The sequence below is a fragment of the Gadus chalcogrammus genome, unplaced genomic scaffold, assembly GCF_026213295.1.
Source record: "Gadus chalcogrammus isolate NIFS_2021 unplaced genomic scaffold, NIFS_Gcha_1.0 GACHA028, whole genome shotgun sequence".
NCBI classification, from domain to species: domain Eukaryota; kingdom Metazoa; phylum Chordata; class Actinopteri; order Gadiformes; family Gadidae; genus Gadus; species Gadus chalcogrammus.
The window spans coordinates 15,237-35,000 of NW_026613463.1; the positions used below are offsets into that span (position 1 = coordinate 15,237).

General features: G+C 53.7%; 1 protein-coding gene across 1 annotated transcript in view; it reads left to right on the plus strand.

Moving 5' to 3' along the window:
- Positions 1 to 41: 41 nt before the first annotated feature.
- Positions 42 to 19,764, plus strand: part of LOC130377976 (protein unc-80 homolog) — a 24,298-nt gene continuing 4,575 nt past the window's right edge. The window contains exons 1-17 of the mRNA XM_056584918.1: positions 42 to 272; positions 820 to 868; positions 2,042 to 2,198; positions 3,901 to 4,256; positions 4,959 to 5,082; positions 5,672 to 5,736; positions 5,826 to 5,971; positions 7,606 to 7,703; positions 7,782 to 8,031; positions 10,914 to 11,187; positions 12,099 to 12,227; positions 14,071 to 14,290; positions 14,466 to 14,606; positions 15,149 to 15,423; positions 16,950 to 17,165; positions 17,478 to 17,609; positions 18,444 to 18,591. Of these exons, the coding sequence (XP_056440893.1) occupies positions 181 to 272; positions 820 to 868; positions 2,042 to 2,198; positions 3,901 to 4,256; positions 4,959 to 5,082; positions 5,672 to 5,736; positions 5,826 to 5,971; positions 7,606 to 7,703; positions 7,782 to 8,031; positions 10,914 to 11,187; positions 12,099 to 12,227; positions 14,071 to 14,290; positions 14,466 to 14,606; positions 15,149 to 15,423; positions 16,950 to 17,165; positions 17,478 to 17,609; positions 18,444 to 18,591 (2,872 nt within the window). The 5' untranslated portion in view covers positions 42 to 180. The remainder of the gene's footprint in view (positions 273 to 819; positions 869 to 2,041; positions 2,199 to 3,900; positions 4,257 to 4,958; positions 5,083 to 5,671; positions 5,737 to 5,825; positions 5,972 to 7,605; positions 7,704 to 7,781; positions 8,032 to 10,913; positions 11,188 to 12,098; positions 12,228 to 14,070; positions 14,291 to 14,465; positions 14,607 to 15,148; positions 15,424 to 16,949; positions 17,166 to 17,477; positions 17,610 to 18,443; positions 18,592 to 19,764) is intronic.

Here is a 19,764-nt window from a genome sequence, read left to right on the forward strand (position 1 = left end):
CACAACCTTCCCGACCGCAGACCGCCACCGACCAGCGCGACGATCGCTGCCGTTTGGATGGTATTTATCGGACCGGGGTCGAGCACGAGCATGTCGTGAGAGGCGAGCCTAGCTGGGGAGGACTCGACACCAGGACCTGAACCGGAGCGTTAACGGGACCTGAAACGTTACCGGGGGAAGATGGTGAAGAGGAAGAGCCTGGAGGACAGCGACCAGGACTGCGGGAAGGGGGTCCCGTTCCCCATCCAGACCTTCCTCTGGAGGCAGACCAGGTCGGTGCCGCCTTGCTACCAGGTCCAGGTCCCTCTATGACAGGTGTCCTCCGCCATCCCCGGGGACCGGGTGTCGGGGATGAGGGGGTCTCGGTGCGTTTCGGCTCGCGACACGGAAGCACCGTGTCCACGCAGACCGTCAGAGACACGCACCGGACCCGGGGCGGACCCGGACCATAGTCAAACAAGATCTTCATCTCGCTGGTTTCTGATTGCGTCGCTGACGCGGCGGTTGTTGGTCCGTCCGTTAGATTACGTGTTAGGTGTTGTGTAGTGATGACATGTCCGTGTTGACGTTGGGGGGTGGGGGGGGTCGGTGTATGTCTGCGTTTCCTCCAGAGCCTGCAGGTACAAGCGTAACGCTCTGTCTGCCTATTTTCAGATGACATTTAGTCAAGGTTAGGACCGGGGATTTGGGGAGAAGATGTGGGTCGTCCTTTAACGTCAGTCGTGTGTGTGTGTGTGTGTGTGTGTGTGTGTGTGTGTGTGTGTGTGTGTGCATCCGTGTGTGTGTGTGTGTGTGAGTGTGTGTGTTTTCTTTTCCCAGCGCCTTCCTGCGTCCTAAGTTGGGGAAGCAGTATGAGGCGTCCTGCGTGGTGAGTGCCCCCCCCCCCCCCCATGAGCGGGGGGCTCAGAGGACTAATCGCTCCTCCCCCTAATCCCCCCCCCCGGACCCACCTGCAGCCCCCCCCCCCCGACCTCCGACCGCTTTACCAAATGAGTTCATCCTCGTGGGTCTGTCCACGGGGAAACCATATCCATAATGAATCCACGTGCACGCACGCACACACGGAGGCAAGCACCGACACACACACACACACAAACACAGATGCATATGCAAACAATCATGGATGCATACACACACACACACACACACACACACACACACACACACACACACACACACACACACACACACACACACACACACACACACACACACACACACACACACACTCTGTCGCCATGCGAGACATTTTGTCAACGTTCACAATCTCTGATCTCTCTGACCTACACGGAAAAGTGTGTGAATGAAAACACAGAGTAATGATATTAATATTGCAGGGCGTGTGAATGAGGTTTATGTTATTTATTATAAGAATGAACATTTAACATATGTCAGATAATATGTGATCACTGGGCTCAATCGCTCATTAGCATGGTATGATTTGATGTACGCAACAATTATTTTTGCATTACCACAGCATAGTAATGATAGGAATACAAATATAATAATAATTAAAATAGACCAAAAATAATAATTCTGTAATGAATACTGCGATTAGGGTTGTTTGTTTAAAGGTGAACCTCTCTCTCTCTCTCTCTCTCTCTCTCTCTCTCTCTCTCTCTCTCTCTGTCTCTCTCTGTCTCTGTCTCTGTCTCTGTCTCTCTCTCTCTCTCTCTCTCTCTCTCTCTCTCTCTCTCTCTGTCTCTGTCTCTGTCTCTGTCTCTCTCTCTCTCTGTCTCTGTCTCTGTCTCTGTCTCTGTCTCTGTCTCTCTCTCTCTCTCTCTCTCTCTCTCTCTCTCCCTCCCTCTCTCCCGCTCCCCCCTCCCTCCCCCCCTCCCCCCTCTCTCCCTTTCCCGCCCCCCCCCCCCCCCCTCCCTCACCATCCCACTCCCTCCCCCTCTCTCCCCCCCCCCCCCTCACCATCCCTCTCTCCCCCCCCACTCCCCCCCCTCCCCCACTCCCCCCACCTCTCCCCCCCCTCCCCCTCCCCCCCCTCCTCCCTCCCCCTCTCTCCCCCCCTCCCCCTCCCCCCCCTCCCCAGTCCTTTGAGCGGGTGCTGGTGGAGAACAAGCTGCACGGCCTGTCCCCGGCGCTGTCCGAGGCCATCCAGAGCATCTCCCGCTGGGACCTGGTCCAGGCGGCGCTGCCCCACGTCCTGCACTGCACCTCCATCCTGCTGTCCAACCGCAACAAGCTGGGTGAGGGACCCAGGGGGGGGCGGATGGACAGACGGACCTCCTGCTGTCTCTACCTCTCTGTCTGGCTCTCTGTCGCTCTGTTTCTCCCTCTCTCTCTCTCTCTGTCTTTCTCTCTCTCTCTCTCTGTCTCTCTCTGTCTTTCTCTCTCTCTCTCTCTCTCTCTCTCTGTCTTTCTCTCTCTCTCTCTCTCTCTCTCTCTCTCTCTCTCTCTCTTTCCAATCTCTCTCTCTCTCTTTCCAATCTCTCTCTCTCTCTCTCTGTCTCTCTGTCTTTCTCTCTCTCTCTCTCTCTTCTCTCTCTCTCTTTCCACTCTCTCTTTCCACTCTCTCTCTCTCTCTCTCTCTCTCTCTCTCTCTATTTCTCCAATCTCTCTCTCTCTCTCCTAATTTCCTCCCGGGCTGGTGACTGTCAACAGCTGTTGTTAGCGGCTGTTCCCTAGCAACCACTATCAGTGTCAGCTGATCGGCCCCCTAGGAATCGACCGGCCGCTGCCACGGAAACAAGACTGGCTCGCCATCCAATCACAGACCTGAATGGAAACCTCTCCGAGCCTATCTGAACCCTGGCTTTATACAGGCCCAGAGCACCTCGTCACAACTCAAACCATTAATGAACTAATGCTGGATTGATGATGAGGATCACGATGCTTTCTCCAATCGAACCTTAACCAGACGATGACATAAACCGTCACTAACCTAATGTCACCTCAACCATTGCCTTCATCACCTCTAACCTGATGTAACCTTAACCACACCAAACCATTGCCTTCATCATCGCTAACCTGATGTAAGCTTAACCACACCAAACCATTGCCTTCATCATCGCTAACCTGATGTAACCTTAACCACACCATACCAAAAGGAATCGTGTAATGCATGTCTGATGTTGGTCATGACAGGCTGCTTAAAAGGCCTGTAGTGACATCACAAGTGGGAGGGTCACCCAGATGTGTGCCTGTAGGCCTCTAGGTAACTACCAGTCGTCTCAGGCTCCTAGGGACGGTTTAATCCAACCCCTTCACGTAACCACGTCCCACACTCTGTGGACGTCAGGAGGGTACGAGCCCTTTCCCTAGCTCACTGTAATAAGACCAACAGGGGGTTCGGTTCAAACCCTAGGCCGGCTAGTGAACCTATAACTGAACTGTATCCTGCTGCCTTTAAAACTACTAATATGGACCAATCAGCTGCCACTCAAAGCGCTTTACAATATTCCCTCACATTCACCCATTCAAATTTTTTTTGGACTGCATTTATATAGCGCTTTTCTAACCATTGGCCACCCAAAGCGCTTTACAATATTAACTCACATTCAACAGTTACGCACACATTCACACACCGACGGCGGAGTCAGCCATGCAAGGCAACAGCCAGCTCGTCGGGAGCAGTTAGGATCCGGTGCCTTGCTCAAGCACACCTCAACACTCACTTAGGAGGAGCCGGGGATTGAACCGGCGACCTTCAGGTTACCAGCCAACCCGCTCTGCCGCCGGAGCCACGTGCCGCCCCACAGCAGTAGGGTAGGCACCGGGTAGGCACCGGGTAGGCTAACAGGGGAAGTGGCAACGGGGTTCGAGTCCCCGCTCAAAGGTACTGGGTCTGAACTCCAGCGTCCCTCACAGCTCTTAACGCCTGACCCCGTGACCTTTGCCCTCTGACCCCGTGACCTTTGCCCTCTGACCCCGTGACCTTTTGCCCCCCAGGCCACCAGGACAAGCTGGGCGTGGCGGAGACCAAGCTGCTGCACACGCTGCACTGGATGCTGCTGGAGGCGGCCCAGGAGTGCAACCCCGACCCCGGCCAGGGCCAGGGGTCCGGTCAAGGCCAGGGGCCCTGGGCGGGGGGCAGTGGCAGCAGCAGCGGGTACCTCCAGGCCCAGGCCAACCAGGGCTCCTCCCCGGGCCCCGGCCCCGGGCCGGCCCTGGGGGGGTCGGGCCCCCAGCGCAGCGCCTCGTTCCAGGAGGAGGAGGAGAACCAGCGCTCCAAGATGTTCCACAAGAGCATGTCCACCGTGGAGCTGTTTGTCTTCCTGTTCGCCCCGCTCATCCACCGCATCAAGGTGGGTAAACCTGTAGCCCCTGTAAACCATCACACTCCGTCTAGACCACGTCAAGGTGGGTAAACCTGTAGCCCCTGTAAACCACCACAGTCCCACTAGACCACGTCAAGGTGGGTAAACCTGTAGCCCCTGTAAACCACCACAGTCCTTCTAGACCACGTCAAGGTGGGTAAACCTGTAGCCCCTGTAAACCACCACAGTCCCACTAGACCACGTCAAGGTGGGTAAACCTGTAGCCCCTGTAAACCACCACAGTCCTTCTAGACCACGTCAAGGTGGGTAAACCTGTAGCCCCTGTAAACCACCACAGTCCCACTAGACCACGTCAAGGTGGGTAAACCTGTAGCCCCTGTAAACCACCACAGTCCTTCTAGACCACGTCAAGGTGGGTAAACCTGTAGCCCCTGTAAACCACCACACTCCGTCTAGACCACGTCAAGGTGGGTAAACCTGTAGCCCCTGTAAACCACCACACTCCGTCTAGACCACGTCAAGGTGGGTAAACCTGCAGCCCCTGTAAACCACCACACTCCGTCTAGACCACGTCAAGGTGGGTAAACCTGTAACCCTGTAAACCACCAACCACCGCTCTACCGCCTGAGCCCATGCGGCCCACCAGGACTGTAGCTCTGAGATTTTACCTCCAGCACCCCTCTCCAACAAAGACCTGTGAAGTTTGTCCTTGTGCGTCATTTCCTGCAGGAGTCCGACCTCACCTTCCGATTGGCCAGCGGTCTGGTCATCTGGCAGCCAATGTGGGAGCACCGACAGCCAGATGTTCCCGCCTTCTCCGCGCTCATCAAACCTGTCCGAAACATCGTCACAGGTGCGACACCAAACACATCTTCAAAGTAAAAGTTGTCCAAATTGTTTGTCAAGTACTTGACAAGGTGCTGCCGGGGAACGCAGTCTAGGAGAATCTCCTGGCCCAGTTTTTCAATAGTAATCCAGAGGGATTTCGGATCACGGATTAAATCAAACCTTGGAAATGGGTTTTTCAAAGCAAAAGAGGGATCCCGAACAAAGATCAGATAATGTAATCCGATTTTACATTTGATCAGCAGATTAAACCTGCTCTTTGGGTTATCAAAATTTCGGTTTCGGATCTATTTGATCCATAAAAAGAGGATTAAACTGTTCCCATCAGAAGGGTGGATTCAGTTGGTTATCCTGAAATTTGGTTTTTGAATCACAGTGATCCAATCCCATGTTCCATTAAAAAGGCATAAAAGCAAGATGGATCAGGTGATCCTGGATAGCAAAACATGGGATTTCCAAATCCAGAACAATTTGATCCGTATGCCATTTTTTGAAAAACTGGGGCCTGAAAATCATTAATATCAAGCCAGTAATGGTCTCTCTCTCTCTCTCTCTCTCTCGCTCTCGCTCTCGCTCTCCCTCTTTCCTTCCTGCAGCCAAGAGGAACTCCCCCGTCAACCACCAGTGTAGCCCCGCGGGATCTGGCAACCCGTCCCCCCTGGTGAGTTGATGATTCCTGTCCAATTCCTGTGCATTAATGTGTGGAGTCTGATCCCTCTGTCTCTCTCCCCCCCCCCCCCCCCCCCCCAGGGGTTCCAGGTGGTCTGCGAAGCCGTCCAATCAGACTCCTCCTCGCCAGGGGGCGGGGAGCAGAGCTGTCGTCGTGGTAACTCAGTGGAAAAGGGAGGCAGGGCCTTTCATCCCCCCGTAGAGGTCAGGGGGCCCGCCAAGAAGAAGTGAGTGGACCCCCCCCGGTGACCCCCCCCCCCCTCCCCCTCCCCGTAGTGACCCCCCTCCCCGGACCCATGACAGGAGACCGATGACTAGCTCGGATTAGCTGCGCCGCCGTGTGCTTATATCTCGGTCGGTGGTTAGAGCGGGCCCTGTTTGTGTTTGACCTTTGACATGGTCGAACACAGACCGCTAGCACAGACAGCTACCACAGACCGCTAGCACAGAAAGCTAGCACAGACAGCTAGCACAGAGAGCTAGCACAGATAGCTAGCACAGACAGCTAGCACAGAAAGCTAGCCAATTTGCTAGCACAGATAGCTTGCACAGCCAGCTAGCACAAACTGCTAGCACAGACCGCTATCACAGACAGCTAGCACAGACATCTAGCACAAACGGCTAGCACAAACGGCTAGCACAGACAGCTAGCGGTGGAAGATGTAGCCCTCTGTAGTGTTCTGAGGCGTGTAGCATGCTAGTGTAGCCCGGTTCTCCGTTTCGTTGCGTAGCGCGGTAATGAATAGCCCACCGATCCCTAGTGTTTTCCCGAGCCAATTGGACACACACACGCACAACACACATATAGTTCACACCCACATATCACAATCACACACACATATCACCCCCACACACACACACACACACACACACACACACACACACACACACACACACACACACACACACACACACACACACACACACACACACACACACACCCCGTCTTGCCTGAGCGTGTCTGAACCCATCTGACTCATAACCAGAGTAATTATGCTGAAGTAATGTGCAATGTGTCTGATGTTGGCAGTAGCACGGACTGATCTAGCGTAGCCTAGCCTGCTCTAGCCTGGCCTAGCGTAGCATAGCATAGAATAACAAAACCTGTTTTAGCCCAGCGTACTGTACCTGGTCCGTACTAGCCTAGCCTAGGCTAACGTCACTAAGTTTAGCCTAGCCTGGCCTGGATAGCATAAACTGGCATGAAATAACATATCTGCATGATGTTAGGTGTTCCAAGCTTAGCTTTGCCAGTCTTAGGTTATCCTAGCCTAGCCTTGGCTTCCTTAGATTATGCTGACAGAGCCTTTCCTAGCCTAGCTTAGCCTAGTTTAGCTTAGCATGTGTTAGCCTAGCCTGGCCTGTTTTAGCTTATCCTAGCCTTGCCTTCCTTATAATTTGCTGACTGAGCATTTCCTAGCCTAGCCTATCTTAGCCTAGCTTAGCTTAGCATGTCTTAGCCTAGCCTGGCCCCCACTGAGGGCTTCTCTATCTGGGCCAGGGGGGGGGCGGCCGCGAGCAGCTCGGCTAGCATATGACGGCTCTAATGTAGCACACTGCTGGTTATTCTATTAGTCACACCTGACGACCCGCTGGTCCACAGGACCATGAGCACACTCTGGTCTACACACACACACACAACATGGCTCTGCTTTCACTCAAGCGTTAAGGTTGTGTGTATGTGCGCCGGTGTGTGTGTTGAGAGTGGTTTGTGTGTGTGCAGAGTGGGTTTGATGTATGTTCGGATTGTGTGTTAACAGTGTGTGTGTGTGTGTGTGTGTGTGCATAAGGGGGGAGGGGTGCCGAAGGGGAGGAAACGATGACATGACCTCTCCATGACGACCGTACCCATCGCTCCCAGGGCGACTCACGGTAACCGTGACAACCATGAGCCGCCTGGAAACAAGCGCCTCCCTGTCGTGGCCGGCGTGTCCAGCAATAGCATTGCGGAGAGGTCAGGTGACGTCTAGATGAAGCGAGCCCATTGGTGGACAAGCCGGCTGGTTTTCCGCTCTGTGTGTCCGGCGCCTCGTAAAGACCGTCAGGTGGACAGGGAGGTCAGAGACCGTCAGGTGGACAGGGAGGTCAGAGACCGTCTGGTGGACAGGGAGGTCAGAGACCGTCAGGTGGACAGGGAGGTCAGAGACCGTCAGGTGGACAGGGAGGTCAGAGACCGTCAGGTGGACAGGGAGGTCAGAGACCGTCAGGTGGACAGGGAGGTCAGAGACCGGCAGCTGGACAGGGAGGTCAGAGACCGTCAGGTGGACACGGTGTCAGAGACCTCACAGTGTTACGGGCCTTCTCCTTCTCTGGATGCCATCATTGGCAATGTAGAAACTTTACAAGGGTGTCCAAGTCGGAATGGCTGATTAGAAAGTTCAGTCGGAATGTCCAATCAGATTGCCCGAATGTCCTATCAGAATATCTAATGAATGTCTAATTAGAATACTCAATTAGGATGTTCAGTCGGAACATCCAATATTAATATCTAATTAGGTATCAGCATGTGCGATCAGAAGTCGTTTAGGAGGGTCTTAATGATCTCTGAACATAATTATGATTACATGATCGGCTAATGACCCAGCCCTGATCAGCTTCTCTTTATGAGGTTTCTATTCTGGTTCTCTGGTATATCTGGTATATATCTTAGACAGATGTTTTTGGGGTTTGCTTGTTTCACGCAGGCCTGTGATTTGGGGGTTTGATAAGAACCTCAGGAGAGAACTGGTGCAATATGTCTGGAAGAATGAGAGGAGGCAGGGAGGAAGGTGAGAGGAGGCAGGGAGGAAGGAGGAAGGGAAGGTGGAGAAGGAGGATGATATGAAGACTTAACACAGCAAGGAGCTGGCTTCTGTGTCCATGATTACATAAGGGTAGGGGTAAATTAGGTTTAATACTAGACTCAATTATGTTCCATTAGTTAAGATTTGATTCAATGATGCTACATTGCGTTTGATTAGTTTAGGTTAGACTACATTATTGTATTACATTATAACATTACATCAGCAGATTATTAATGGAAACACAAGATGTATGAAACGTGATGGGATTTCTTCCTAATAAAGGGTTTTTCAAGGTAAATATGAGGGATTGGCAGAGCAGTCATGCTATAATAATATTAACAGTCATATTCTCTCTTCTGTTGGGACTCCGCTGTGAGTCTGAAGCCTAATATTAACATAGAGCAATGGGTCTCTCTCTCTCTCTCTCTCTCTCTCTCTCTCTCTCTCTCTCTCTGTCTCTGTCTCTGTCTCTGTCTCTGTCTCTGTCTCTGTCTCTGTCTCTGTCTCTGTCTCTGTCTCTGTCTCTGTCTCTGTCTCTCTCTCTCTCTCTCCTCAATGAGAACAGGCCCTCTGCTCCCTCCCCCCTCCCTCCCCCCTCTACCAGCATATTTTCATAGCACTGCGGGCCCTGGTGCTGATACTGAGGCAGTTTCCATGGCAACCACTGGATCCCTGCATCCCTTCGCCGTCTTGTGGGGGGCGGGGGAGGGATATGGGTTGTTCTCACGCTCCCAGGCCTCGTCATAGGCTGTCGTCACATGGTTACCCCTGGCAACCAGGGATAGTGACGGCCTGCATGTGTGTGTGTGTCCGTGTGTGTGTGTGTGTGTGTGTGTCTGTCACTCGTATCGCTCCGTCACTGGTTCACGTCGTGATCAACCCTCCTCTTCCATGGCTCCTTTAGTCACTCAATCAATCAATGAACCCACAATTAAATGACTTCCTCTCTCTCTCTCTCTCTCTCTCTCTCTCTCTCTCTCTCTCTCTCTCTCTCTCTCTCTCTCTCTCTCTCTCTCTCTCTCTCTCTCTTTCCATATCTCTCTCTCTTGCTCTCTTTCACTCCCTCTCCTCGTGTCCATATCTCTCCCTCCTCCTTTCTTTCCTCTCTTGACAATTATATATTCGGCTTTCACTCTCTCTCGCTCTCTCTCTCTCCTCTCTTTCTCTCCTGCTCTTGTATCATCTCTCCCATTGTCTCCCCCTTCTCTCCTCTCTCTCCTTTCCTCTCTCCCTCCGTCTCCCTCCTCTCTCTCTTCTCTCCCCATCTCTGGTCCAGAATAAGCAGCCATCTTGTCTCCATGTCCCCATGTCAGCCATCTTGTCTCCATGTCTCCATATCAGCCGTTGACGTTCATCATCCTCTTCCCCTCTTCTTCAGCTCCTTATCCTTTCAATATTCATTTCATGGACATGCTCTTGCTTTTAAATGCTGTAATATTTTATGCCCGCTTAAAATATGACTTAACTTCATTTTGGCCATGAATATTCATAAAACGTCATTTTGAAACCTATTTGAAACCAAGGGTCTGAGGCCAAACTCATTAATAATAAATCCTTAATTACTTTTTTTTTTAAATAAAACTGTCAAATGGGACCTCTCAAGATATAAAATATGTAAAATGAACTAGCCACTGAGATCCTAACTGCGCAAAGAAAAATGTATTCGCTTTGAATTACCAGGGTGAAATCACAAATAGAGCCGCCACGTTACTACATAACGTCTGTAGCGTGAACCCTCTAGAGGCCTATAGAGGAACTACAGGCTAGTCTCTCGTGAACCCCCTAGAGGCCGTTAGAGGAACTACAGGCTAGTTTCTAGTCCACCCCCTAGAGGCCGTTAGAGGAACTACATGCTAGGAGCTACAGGCTAGTCTCTAGTGAACCCCTTAGAGGCCGTTAGAGGAACTACAGGCTAATCTCTAGTGAAGCCCCTAGAGGCCGTTAGAGGAACTATATGCTAGTCTTTAGTGAACCACCGCTAGAGGAGCTACAGTCTAGTCTCTAGTGAACCCCCTAGAGGCCGTTAGTCGACCTGCAGGCTCGTCTGCAGTTTACCCCCTGGAGGCCGTTAGAGGACCTACATGCTAGCCTCTAGTTTACCCCCTAGAGGCCGTTAGAGGAGCTACAGGCTAGTCTCTAGTTTACCCCCTAGAGGCCGTTAGAGGAGCTACAGGCTAGTCTCTAGTTTACCCCCTAGAGGCCGTTAGAGGAGCTACAGGCTAGTCCCTAGTGAACCCCCTAGAGGCCGTTAGAGGAGCTACAGGCTAGTCCCTAGTGAACCCCCTAGAGGCCGTTAGAGGAGCTACACATCAGTGGCCTCCACCAGGGCCTCAGGACCCTGGGGCCTCTGGTTCTGACCCTCCCCCGTCCCCCGTCCCCCCCTCAGGACGTCGGCGCCCGGCGTGCTGGCGCCCTCGCTGTGCCAGCGGGCGCGGTACGCCTCCTACTTCGACGTGGCGGTGCTGCGCTGCCTGCTGCAGCCCCACTGGACGGAGGAGGGCGTGCACTGGGCCCTGATGTACTACCTGCACCGCCTCCGCCACATCCTGGAGGAGCGGCCCCACCGGCCCCCCGAGCCCCTGGCCACGCCCCTGCCCCGCCCCCGCAGCAGCTCCATGGTGGCGGCCACGCCCTCGCTGGTCAACACGCACAAGACTCAGGTACGCGCACGCACAAACAGGTGTTGTGCTAACGTTGTGTTGCGTTGTTGTGAGGTGTTGTGTGTTGATGTTGTGTTGTTACATAGGTTGTTGTGTGTTAATGTTGTGTTGTTATATGGGTTTTTGTGTGTTAATGTTGTGTTGTTACATGGGTTGTTGTGTGTTAATGTTGTGTTGTTATATGGGTTGTTGTGTGTTAATGTTGTGTTGTTATATGGGTTGTTGTGTGTTAATGTTGTGTTTTTAGATGGGTTATTGTGTGTTAACGTTGTGTTGTTAGATGGGTTATTGTGTGTTAACGTTGTGTTGTTATATGGGTTGTTGTGTGTTAACGTTGTGTTGTTATATGGGTTGTTGTGTGTTAACGTTGTTTTGTTATGAGCCTTTGTGTGTTAACATTGTGTTGTGTGTTAACGTTGTGCTGTTATGAGCTTTTTTGTGTTAATGTTGTATTGTTATATGGGGTGTTGTTTGTTAACATTGTGCTGTGTGTTAACGTTGTGTTGCATATGTGGGTGTTTTGTGTTAATGTTGTGTTGTGTGTTGACATTTTGTTGTGATATGGGTTGTTGTTTGTTGACGTTGATATGTGTTGTGTGTAAACATGTTGTTGTGATATGGGTTGTTGCATGTCAACGTTGTGTTGCGTGTTGTGTGTTGACATTGTGTTGTGTGTTAACGTTGTGTTGTATATGTGGCTTTTTTGTTTTTAATGTGTTAACATTGTGCTGTATATGTGGGTGTTCTGTGTTAATGTTGTGTTGACGTTGTGTTGTGATATGGGGTGTTGACGTTGTGTGGCGTGTTCTGGGTTGTGTGTTGATGTGTTGTGGGTTGACATTGTGTTGCGAGTTGTGCGTTGACTTTTGGTTGTGTGTTGACGTTGTGTTGTGTCACTGTTGTGCGTCCAGGACATGAGTCTGAAGGCCAACGAGGACTCCCTGAGCGCCGAGACCTTCTCCAAGGTGTCCCTCACCAACCTGCGGCGGCAGGCCGTCCCCGACCTGTCCTCAGACCTGGGCCTCAACCTCTTCAAGAAGGTCAGTCCCGCCTCCTCCCTCAGCTCCTCTCCTCCTCTCCTCCCTCCACTCTCTCACTCTCCTCCTCTCTTCTCTCCTCCTCCTCTCCGTCGACCCGGCCTCCAACATCTTCAGAAGGTGAGTCCTGCGCCTCCTCCCCTCCTCCCTCCTCTGTCCTCCCTCCTCTCTCCCCTCCTCCCTCCTCTGTCCTCCCTCCTCTCTCCCCTCCTCCTCCTCCTCCTCTCTCCCCTCCTCTCTCCTTTCCTCTCCTCCTCCCCTCCTCCCTCCTCTGTCCTCCCTCCTCTGTCCTCCCTCCCCTCTTCCCTCCCCTCCTCCCTCCTCTCTCCCCTCCTCCTCCTCCCTCCTCTCCTCCCTCTCTCCCCTCCTCTCTCCTCTCTCCCCTCCTCTCTCCCCTCCTCTCTCCCCTCCTCTCTCCCCTCCTCTCTCCTGTCTTCTCCTCCTCCTATCTCCCCTACTTCTCTCTGCCTCCCTCTCTCTCCTTTCTCCTCTTGTCTTGTCTCTCTATGTTCCCTACACCCTAACCCCTCTCTTTATGTTCCCTACACCCTAACCCCTCTCTCTATGTTCCCTACACCCTAATCCTCCTCTCCTTGTTCCCTACACCCTCCTCTCCTTGTGCCCTACGCCCTAACCCTCCTCTCCTTGTTCCCTACGCCCTAACCCTCCTCTCCTTGTTCCCTACGCCCTATCCCTCCTCTCCTTGTTCCCTATGCCCTAACCCTCTTCTCCTTGTTCCCTACACCCTCCTCTTCTTGTTCCCTACGCCCTAACCCTCCTCTCCTTGTTCCCTACGCCCAAACCCTCCTCTCTCCTGGCTCCCCTACCCCCTACACCCTAACCCTCTCTCCTCGCCCCCCTATCCCCTACACCCTAACCCTCTCTCCTCGCCCCCTACCCCCTACACCCTAACCCTCTCTCCTCGCCCCCTACCCCCTACACCCTAACCCTCTCTCCTGGCTCCCTACCCCCTACACCCTAACCCTCTCTCCTCGCCCCCTACCCCCTACACCCTAACCCTCTCTCCTCGCCCCCCCTACCCCCTACACCCTAACCCTCTCTCCTGGCTCCCTACCCCCTACACCCTAACCCTCTCTCCTGGCCCCCTACCCCCTACACCCTAACCCTCTCTCCTCGCCCCCCTACCCCCTTCCCCCTAACCCTCTCTCCTCGCCCCCTACCCCCTACACCCTAACCCTCTCTCCTCGCCCCCTACCCCCTACACCCTACACCCTAACCCTCTCTCCTGGCCCCCTACCCCCTACACCCTAACCCTCTCTCCTCGCCCCCCTACCCCCTTCCCCCTAACCCTCTCTCCTGGCCCCCTACCCCCTACACCCTAACCCTCTCTCCTGGCCCCCTACCCCCTACACCCTAACCCTCTCTCCTCGCCCCCTACCCCCTACACCCTAACCCTCTCTCCTGGCCCCCTACCCCCTACACCCTAACCCTCTCTCCTGGCCCCCTACCCCCTACACCCTAACCCTCTCTCCTCGCCCCCTACCCCCTACACCCTAACCCTCTCTCCTGGCTCCCTACCCCCTACACCCTAACCCTCTCTCCTGGCTCCCTACCCCCTACACCCTAACCCTCTCTCCTCGCCCCCCTACCCCCTACACCCTAACCCTCTTTCCTCGCCCCCTACCCCCTACACCCTAACCCTCTTTCCTCCCCCCCCTACCCCCTACACCCTAACCCTCTCTCCTGGCCCCCCTACCCCCTACACCCTAACCCTCTCTCCTGGCCCCCTACCCCCTACACCCTAACCCTCTCTCCTGGCTCCCTACCCCCTACACCCTAACCCTCTCTCCTTGCTTCACCCTAACCCTTCTGTCTCCCTCCCCAGTTTAAGAACCGGCGTGCGGAGGAGCGGGAGCGGAAGGGCTCCATCCCGTCCCACCAGGCGGGCAGGAAGCGGCAGCGCCGCATGGGCGTGCCCTTCCTGCTCCACGACGAGCACCTGGACGTCTCCCCCACCCGCAGCGCCTTCTCCTTCGGGAGCTTCTCCGGCCTGGGGGAGGACCGCCGCACGCTGGACCGGACGGGCTGGCAGGCCACCATCATGGGTGAGGAGGGGGGGGGGGGAGGGGTGGGGGGAGGAGGGGGGAGGAAGTGAGGTGGAGGGTGATATATCCAACTTTGTTGACAGCATTGTGTGTGTGTGTGTGTGTGTGTGTGTGTGTGTGTGTACGTGTGTGTGTGTGTGTGCGTGTGCGTGTGTGTGTGTGTGTGTGTGTCCAGGGAGGTTTGCGCGCCGCGGCAGCACGGACACGGCCGTCGACGCAGACAGTCTGAGCGCCAAACACTCCCACTCCCACCACTCTCTGCTCCGGGACCTCCCGGACCACCCCAACAGCCACGCAGACGGCACCGTGCGCGAAGGTTAGCCTCACCCCAACAGCCACGCAGACGGCACCGTGCGCGAAGGTTAGCCTCTAGCACCTAGCATAGAGCCTAGCTCCTAGCAACTAGCTACTAGCATAGAGCCTAGCACCTAGCATAGAGCCTAGCACCCCAACAGCCTCACAAATGGCACCGTCCGCAAAGGTTAGCCTCTAGCACCGAGCATAGAGCTAGCACCCCATTAGCCACACAGACGGCACCCTCCGCCGAGGTTAGCACCTAGCCTAGAGCCTAGCCCCTAGCATAGAGCTTAGCACTCCAACAACCAGACGGTACCGTCTGCGAAGGTTAGCACCTAGCATAGAACCTAGCTCCTAGCACCTAGCTCCTAGCATAGAGCCTAGCTCCTAGCATAGAGCCTAGCACCTAGCATAGAACCTAGCACACAGCACCTAGCTCATAGCACCTAGCATTGAGCCTAGCACCTAGCAACAGCCGCTCAGACGGCACCGTCCGGGAAGCTTAGCACCTAGCATAGGGCCTCCGTGATCCTGCTATCTGCTCCCCGGCGCCCCCTGCAGTACGCTCCCAGATCTCCACCATCACCATGGCGGCCTTCAACACCACGGTGGCCTCCTTCAACGTGGGCTACGCCGACTTCTTCACGGAGCACATGAAGAAGCTGTGCACGCCGGCCGCCGCCGCGCACGACGCCCTCCCCTCGGAGCCGCTGGCCTGCTCCAACCTGCCGCGCAGCCTCACCGACTCCTGCATCAACTACTCCTGCCTGGAGGATGGCGAGAGCATCGAGGGCACCAACCACTTCATCCTGAAGAACGGCATGCTGGACCTCACCGTAAGTCCCGGGGGCCAGGGGGGGACCCCACGCTGCCAACGGCTCATCACACTCACACCTGGTGCCATAATATCACCCCTTATGTACACACTTATTGTTTGTTGTACGTCCTGGCACTTGGTGTACGCACTTATTGTTTGTTTGACGTCCTGGCACTTAACATACACACTTATTGTATGCACTTAAATCAAACATTGCACTTATTCATAGTACTTAATTGTGTAGCATCTGCAGTAGCTGCTAGCATTGCTGTACACGGCGAATCGGTTAGCCTAGCGATGTAAGTACTTGCTCTTGGCTCTATGAACATCTTTACTGTACCGACAGCGATATATTGTTTCACTAATTATGACAAATGTACTTATTGAAGGTCGTTTTGGATAAAAGCGCCTGCTAAATGCCCTAAATGTAGATGTAAATGTAATGTTAACACTTATTGTATGTTTGCACGTCCTTGCACTTAGTGTACGCACTTATTGTATGTTTTTACGTCCCGGCACTTAATGTACACACTTATTGTGTGTCTGTACGTCCTGGCACTTAATAACAGTATTTAGCATTGTGTACCGTCTTATCCTTGCCCTCTATGTTGTATACGGGGAATGGGTTAACCTAGTGATTGTTAGTACTGGGCACGTGGTCCTAAGAACATCCTTGCTGTACCGATAGCGACATATTGTTGTTTGTCTTTCTTCTGAGAAATGTGCTCATGGTAAGTCGCTTTGGATAGAAGTGTCTGCCCTGAATGTTAGTTAAATGTAACTTGTTTTGCAGACCACCAGTCTTTGTTGAGTCAGTTAACCAGTGTTGTATACAGTCTGTGTGCGTTACACACACTACAGCACATGCAGGGGTTGACCTGCACTCCACTCTTGTAGGGCTAGCGGGATGCACTCCTTAACGGGGCTTTGAATCCATCGGGGAGCCTTTGAAACGTGAGACGTCTCGGGTTGAATGGCATTTTAGTTTGGCTATTGTTTAGGCAGGGTACTTACTTTGTAATTGGCCTCTCGTGTGGAAGTATTGACCAATCGATGACTCTTTAGAGGGGAGTGCCGCCAAAATGTCTCCTGGTCAGGCGCACGCCCCTAAACACACGGGACTCGTACCGGCAGTCTTTGGTTCCTCCATCCGATCCCATTACTATATAGCGCGTAAAAAACCTTCAAACAGCGTGAACTGCTACTGAAATTGAGACGTGTGGTAGTTGAAACACACCTCATCTGTCTCCATCCATCCGTCATATTACCTCCACCCAATGCATGCTTCAAAGACCTCCATCAAGTACCCCATGTCACCCAAAGTACCCCATGGTAAAAATGCAAAAGTCTCGTCCCGCTAGAATTTACCCGATATTTTTTTGGAATATGTATCGGTGTTTTTCTTGGAGAATGTATCAGAATTGTTATTGTACAATTTATCAGAGTTTTTATTGGACAATTTATCGGCATTATTGACGACCCCAGATCTTAGCGCAGCGTTAAGGCTGCCTCCGGGTCTGACCTCTGGTCCCCCCCCCCTTGCAGGCGGTTCTGCGGGCGCTCTACGCGGTCCTGAGCCACGACATCAGCTCCAGGATCTGCGACGTGGCGCTCAGCATCATCGACAGCCTGCTGCAGCTGGGCGTGGTCCCGGCCGCCGCCGCCGCCGCCGCCGCCGCCGCCGGGCCCGGCAAGACCGGCAAGACCGGCAAGCAGGAGGACAAGGAGAACCTGGACGGACCCGGGACCCAGGGGACAGGGGCCGGAACAGGGGGGGGGGGTGGGGGAGGAGGAGGAGGGGGAGGAGGGGGAGGGGATGGAGGCGGGGGGAGCGGGGGAGGGAGTGGCCAGGGAAGCAAGGACGACCTGAAGAACAACAAGGACGACAACGGCAAGGTAGTCTGTCTGTCTGTCTGTCTGTCTGTCTGTCTGTCCATCTGTCTGTCTGTCTGTCTGTCTGTATCTGGCCCGTCTGTCTGTCTGTCTGTCTGTCTGTCTGTCTGTCTGTCTGTCTGTCTGTCTGTCTCTCTGCCCTGTCCCCGCCCCCGGTCAGAGCCTCTCTTGTTCCTCCAGGGGGAGGGCTCCCCCATGAGCACCCATCGCCTGGCCCTCAGCATGCTCATCAAGATCGTCAAGTCCCTGGGCTGCGCCTTCGGCTGTGGGGAGGGGCACCGCGGGCTGTCGGGAGACCGCCTCCGCATGCAGGTCAGGGGCACACCCCAAGACACCTCGACACACCTCAGGACACCTCAACACACCTCAACACACCTCAGGACACCTCAACACACCTCAGGACACCTCAACACACCTCAACACACCTCAACACACCTCAGGACACCTCAGGACACCTCAACACACCTCAGGACACCTCAGGACACCTCAACACACCTCAACACACCTCAGGACACCTCAACACACCTCAACACACCTCAGGACACCTCAACACACCTCAGGACACCTCAACACACCTCAGGACACCTCAGGACACCTCAACACACCTCAACACACCTCAACACACCTCAACATACCTCAGGACACCTCAGGACACCTCAACACACCTCAACACACCTCAGGACACCTCAGGACACCTCAACACACCTCAACACACCTCAGGACACCTCAGGACACCTCGACACACCTAGCAGCAGAACACCTTTTTATTATTGCAGGCTGAGGCCAAAGCATTCCTTTGCACTTGTTTCATACTGAGTCACTGAGTCCTAAGTCCTTTAGTCCAGGGCTATCACATGAGGACCAGCCATGCCTCGCTCCCCTGACCCACCACACTGAGAGCTCGGCGAGTGACTAGATCATGAAGGGGTAGAATATCGGTTGGCGAGGTGTACATATGTTGTTATCTCCCAACAGTTGGCTGCCTGCTTTACTGCATGAGTGAGTGAGGGAGTCGAAGGTTAGACAGTGAGTGAGTGAGTGAGGGGTTAGACAGTTGGTAAAGAGACAGGACAGGGTTACAAATTAACCACACTTGATGCATACTTACAACCTGTACCCCAACATCCCCCCTGACCCCGACCCCAGGCCCAGAACTGCCTGACCAGCCTCTACAAGCTGAACAAGCTCCAGTTCCGTCAGACCATGCGGGACTACGTCAACAAGGACTCGCTGAACAACATCGTGGACTTCCTGCACGCCTTCCTGGGTTTCTGCATGGAGCCCGTCACCGACAGTAAGTCTGGTCCTCTGAGCCTTCTGCATGGAGCCCGTTACCGACAGTAAGTCTGGTCCTCTGAGCCTTCTCCATGGAGCCGGTTACTGACAGTAAGTCTGGTCCACTGAACCTTCTCCATGGAGCCGCTTAGTGACAGTAAGTCTGGTCCTCTGAGCCTTCTCCATGGAGCTGGTTACTGACAGTAAGTCTGGTCCTCTGAGCCTTCTCCATGGAGCTGGTAACTGACAGTAAGTCTGGTCCTCTGAGCCTTCTCCATGGAGCCGGTTACTGACAGTAAGTCTTGTCCTCTGAGCCTTCTCCATGGAGCCGGTTAGTGACAGTAAGGCAGGTCCTCTGAGCCTTCTCCATGGAGCCGGTTAGTGACAGTAAGTCCGGTCAGAAGCATCCGATCGGAATCGGAGTACCTACAACCAAAAATATTCATAGCTGACTCAGTTATAGCAACTGGCAAATGGACTGCAATTATATAACGTCTTTCTAACCATTGGCCACTCAAAGCGCTTTTATATAGTGTATTAGCCACCCCAAACTTACTATCTCAGACACAAGCATGGGCAGGCACAAACGCACACAAACACACATGCACACACACACACAGTCTGTGTGTTGATCTGGTGTCCAGGGTGCTGCTGTGCTGCCCTCTGGTGGCTCTAGGCGGTACAACTCGGAGGTTCACTGAGCTGCTACTGTGTCACCACTCACTCACAACTCCCTCTCCAGCACTCTGTTTGATATCTCTGTCCTCCTCCTCCTCCTGTCTCCACTGTGCTGTACTTCTCCTCATTCCTCCTCCATTTTTCCTTTCTTCCCTCCATCCGCCCTCCAGACTTCTGTGTTCTGGCCCGCTGGGCCGACCGCTCGGGGGGGGGGGGGGTAGCTGCCCAGCACTCTGGGGGGCACTGGCCAGCGGTGAACGGAAACAATGCCCCATAATGCACTGGGAATCAGGGGCGTCCAGTATGACAATACGCTTGTAGGCGACCTTAACATCCTGCTAGCTCAAAACTAGCATTGATTGTAGTGTACCTACATGTACTGCGAGCTAAAGAACTATGCTAACGCTACTTGCTAGGTAAATGTGTTTAAAACAAGGATTGATTTTCTTAAAGCTGCAGTAGGTGAGATTTTTTTGATCCGATCTTAACATAGACAACAGACTCATGGTTAACA